At 53.7% G+C, this 2,957-nt stretch overlaps 1 protein-coding gene across 1 annotated transcript in view; it reads left to right on the top strand.

Annotated features, from left to right (window-relative positions):
• The window catches only part of LOC125934806 (butyrophilin subfamily 1 member A1-like), a 6,762-nt gene extending 3,805 nt beyond the window's left edge, over positions 1-2,957 (top strand). Inside the window, exon 3 of the mRNA XM_049648400.1 lies at positions 1,636-2,957. Within this exon, the coding sequence (XP_049504357.1) occupies positions 1,636-2,234 (599 nt within the window). The 3' untranslated portion in view covers positions 2,235-2,957. The remainder of the gene's footprint in view (positions 1-1,635) is intronic.

Raw genomic sequence — 2,957 nt, forward strand, 5'->3', positions numbered from 1 at the left:
GACAGGTGTGGGTGTGTACAAGAGGAGTCAGCACACAAGGACACAGGATGAGCTCCAGTGACAGGTGTGGGTGGTGTGCAAGAGGACTCAGTGCACAAGGGCACAGGTGGTTCTCCACAGTCAGGTGTGCAAGAAGTCACTATAGAATATTTTTGTATCAATGTCAATTGTACGGTTTTGATCCTATTACTGTGGGTTATATGAGATGTTATCATGGGCATATTGTGTATGGTATTTTGCAACCTCTTTGTAAGTCTCAAACTGTTTTTTGACATGAATATTTTTTAATGATGAGGGAATTTGGAATAGAAGGAGCCGGGCCCATTGTTCAGCTAGTGAGTCCATGTTTGGCCATCATAGATATGAATATGGGTGGGCTCAATCTGCATGGCCCAGACTCTACAGGGAAAGGGTTTGCATGGAGCAGAGGGTGCAGACTTCAGGAAGCAGCAATGAGAAATCGGGGAGAACATTTGGTCTTTGCTGGAAAGCGAAAGGGAGCAGGGTTCCTTCCAGAAGGAAGTAGAGACTGGGGAGAAAGTTGTGGTTCTGTTAGGAGGAGAGTGTGTGTTCTGTCCAGCTGACAGGGATGGATGGTCAGGAAACATGAGTGTCTGGGGCATTGTATGCAGACCCCAGCAACCAGCAGCATGCCTACTGAATGGGCAAGGGTGGACACCAGCCAGGAGGTTTCTGTTGTCGTGAAGGTGTCTGCACAGGCAGCTGGGGCTCCCAGCTGATCCCCACCCTCCCTGCCTCTCAGGTGTAGACAGACCCTCTCCCAGGTGACATGATGAGGGCCTGAGGGCTCTGAGAAGGACAGTGGGACAGGAGAGAAGGGATCTGTTTTGGAAGGTGTTCATCTCAGTTTGTGAGGCTGCTAAGGTGTCTCTCAGGGTTTTCCAGATGGGATCTCCCCTTCAGTGGTTGACCCCAGAGCTGTCCAATGGCATCAATGCACCTGTGACCTCATCTCATGTCACCCTGTCTCTTCACGTGTCCTCCTATGTCTTTCTCTCTATCTCTGTCTCCCTGTGTCTTTCTCTGTGTGTGTCTTCCTCTGTCTCTGTCTGTGTCCATACCTTTCTCAGTCTCCCTCTATCTCTCTTCCTGTGTCTCCCTATGTATATCTCTCCTTGCTCTCCTTGTCTCTCTGTCTCTCTCTCTTTCCTTGCCTCTCTGTCTCTGTCTCTCTATCCCTCTCTCTATGTCTACCTGTGTCTGTCTGTCCCTGTCTCTCTCACATGCACGCCCACATAGCCCCCCCACACACAAGTGCATATGCACACACACACATGCACATCCACATCCATCCTGACACACGGGGCCCTGGGAGCAATGCCTATCTCACAGTGTGCCCCCCTGTCCCCTCATAGGAATCCCCCCTGGTTCTCCCTGGCTCCCCCTGGAGCCGCCTTTGCTGCCCTGGGATGGCCTGTTTGCACAGGATCCTGGACAGAGAAAGGGGACTCACAGGGAGCCGCCTCCACTGCTCTGGGATGGCCTGTGTGCACAGGGTCCTGGACAGAGAACAGGGACGCACAGGGATTCCCAGGGAGGCATGGTTCCACCTCCATGCAGGAGCACAGGTTGGGGACCCCAACCCCTAAACCTGATCCTCTCCTCTTCCCGCAGTGAGCCCATCCCTGGACCCTGACACTGCAAGCCCCAAGCTCGCTCTCTCTGAGGACAGGAAGACTGTGAGGCGGCTGTTCTTTGAACAAGAGCTGCCCAACGCCCCCAGCAGATTCGACCGGGACCCCTGTGTGCTGGGCCTGGAGCAGTTCTCAGCTGGGAGGTATTACTGGGAGGTCCAGGTGGGGCACAGGAAGGCCTGGAACCTGGGCGTGTGTCTGGAGAGCTTGGATCGGAAGGGAAGGATCCCCAAGTCCCCCCAGCACGGACTCTGGGCCCTGGAGCTGTACAAGAAGGGGTTCTGGGCACTTGCCTTCCCAAGAGTTCGCCTGCACCCTTCGGAGCCCCTGCATCGTGTGGGCGTTTTCCTGGACTGTGATGCAGGCAGAATCTCCTTCTACAGCGTGAGCAATGGATCCCTCATCTACGCGTTCTCTGGACTGTCCTTCTCGGCACCCCTGAGGCCATTCTTCTGCCTCTGGACACACGACCCCAGCCCCCTGACCATCTGCTCAGAAGGGCAGCCCCCAGAGGCCTTGGGGCCTCCTCAGGGTGAGGGACAGGACAGGGTGGGAATCCTCCTCCAGCAAGACCCATGATCTGCTCCAGCCTGTCACTGATTTGGGGGAGATGTATCCATTCTAAGTCCCAGCTAGATCACATACAAGGGTGCACCTTTCTGGATGATCCTGTGTTATCTCCACTTTCCTTCCCTGTAAAATACTGACAAAACATTATGGGCTGAATCATGTCCCCTCCAGTTCACATGTTGAAGCTCCAATCCCCAGGGCCTCAGAACGGGGCTGGATTTGGAGATGGGGGCTTTACAGAGGTGGTTCAGGTAAAATGAAGTCACTAAGGTAGGGCCTGATCCCATCTGATCCCATGTGACTGGGGTCCTTAACTGAAGAGGGGATCAGGGCATAGACACACACAGGGGACAACCGTGTAAGGACACGGGGAAGAGATGGTGTGTGGACGCCGGGGAGAGAGGCCTCAGGAGGAACCAGCCCTGCCCACACCTGGATCTCATGCTTCCAGTTCCCAGGACTGGGAAAAAATAAATGCGTTGTTTAAACCTCCCAGTCTGTGGTATTTGTTACAGAGACCAAGCTGACTATTACACCATATCATTACATGCTGTGGGGTGATTTTCTGAAATGAATTTGGGGCACATGTTTAATGTTGAGCCTAGTGCCAGACATGAAGTAGTTGCTCCATAAATGCTAGCCTTCCTCATCCCCTCCTCTCCCACCTTCTTCCTGTTCACACCCCTCTCCTACCTACCCACTTCCCCTTCTCCTCCACTCTCTGACACTCAC

This window comes from Panthera uncia, assembly GCF_023721935.1.
Source record: "Panthera uncia isolate 11264 chromosome A1 unlocalized genomic scaffold, Puncia_PCG_1.0 HiC_scaffold_17, whole genome shotgun sequence".
Classification (NCBI taxonomy): Eukaryota; Metazoa; Chordata; class Mammalia; order Carnivora; family Felidae; genus Panthera; species Panthera uncia.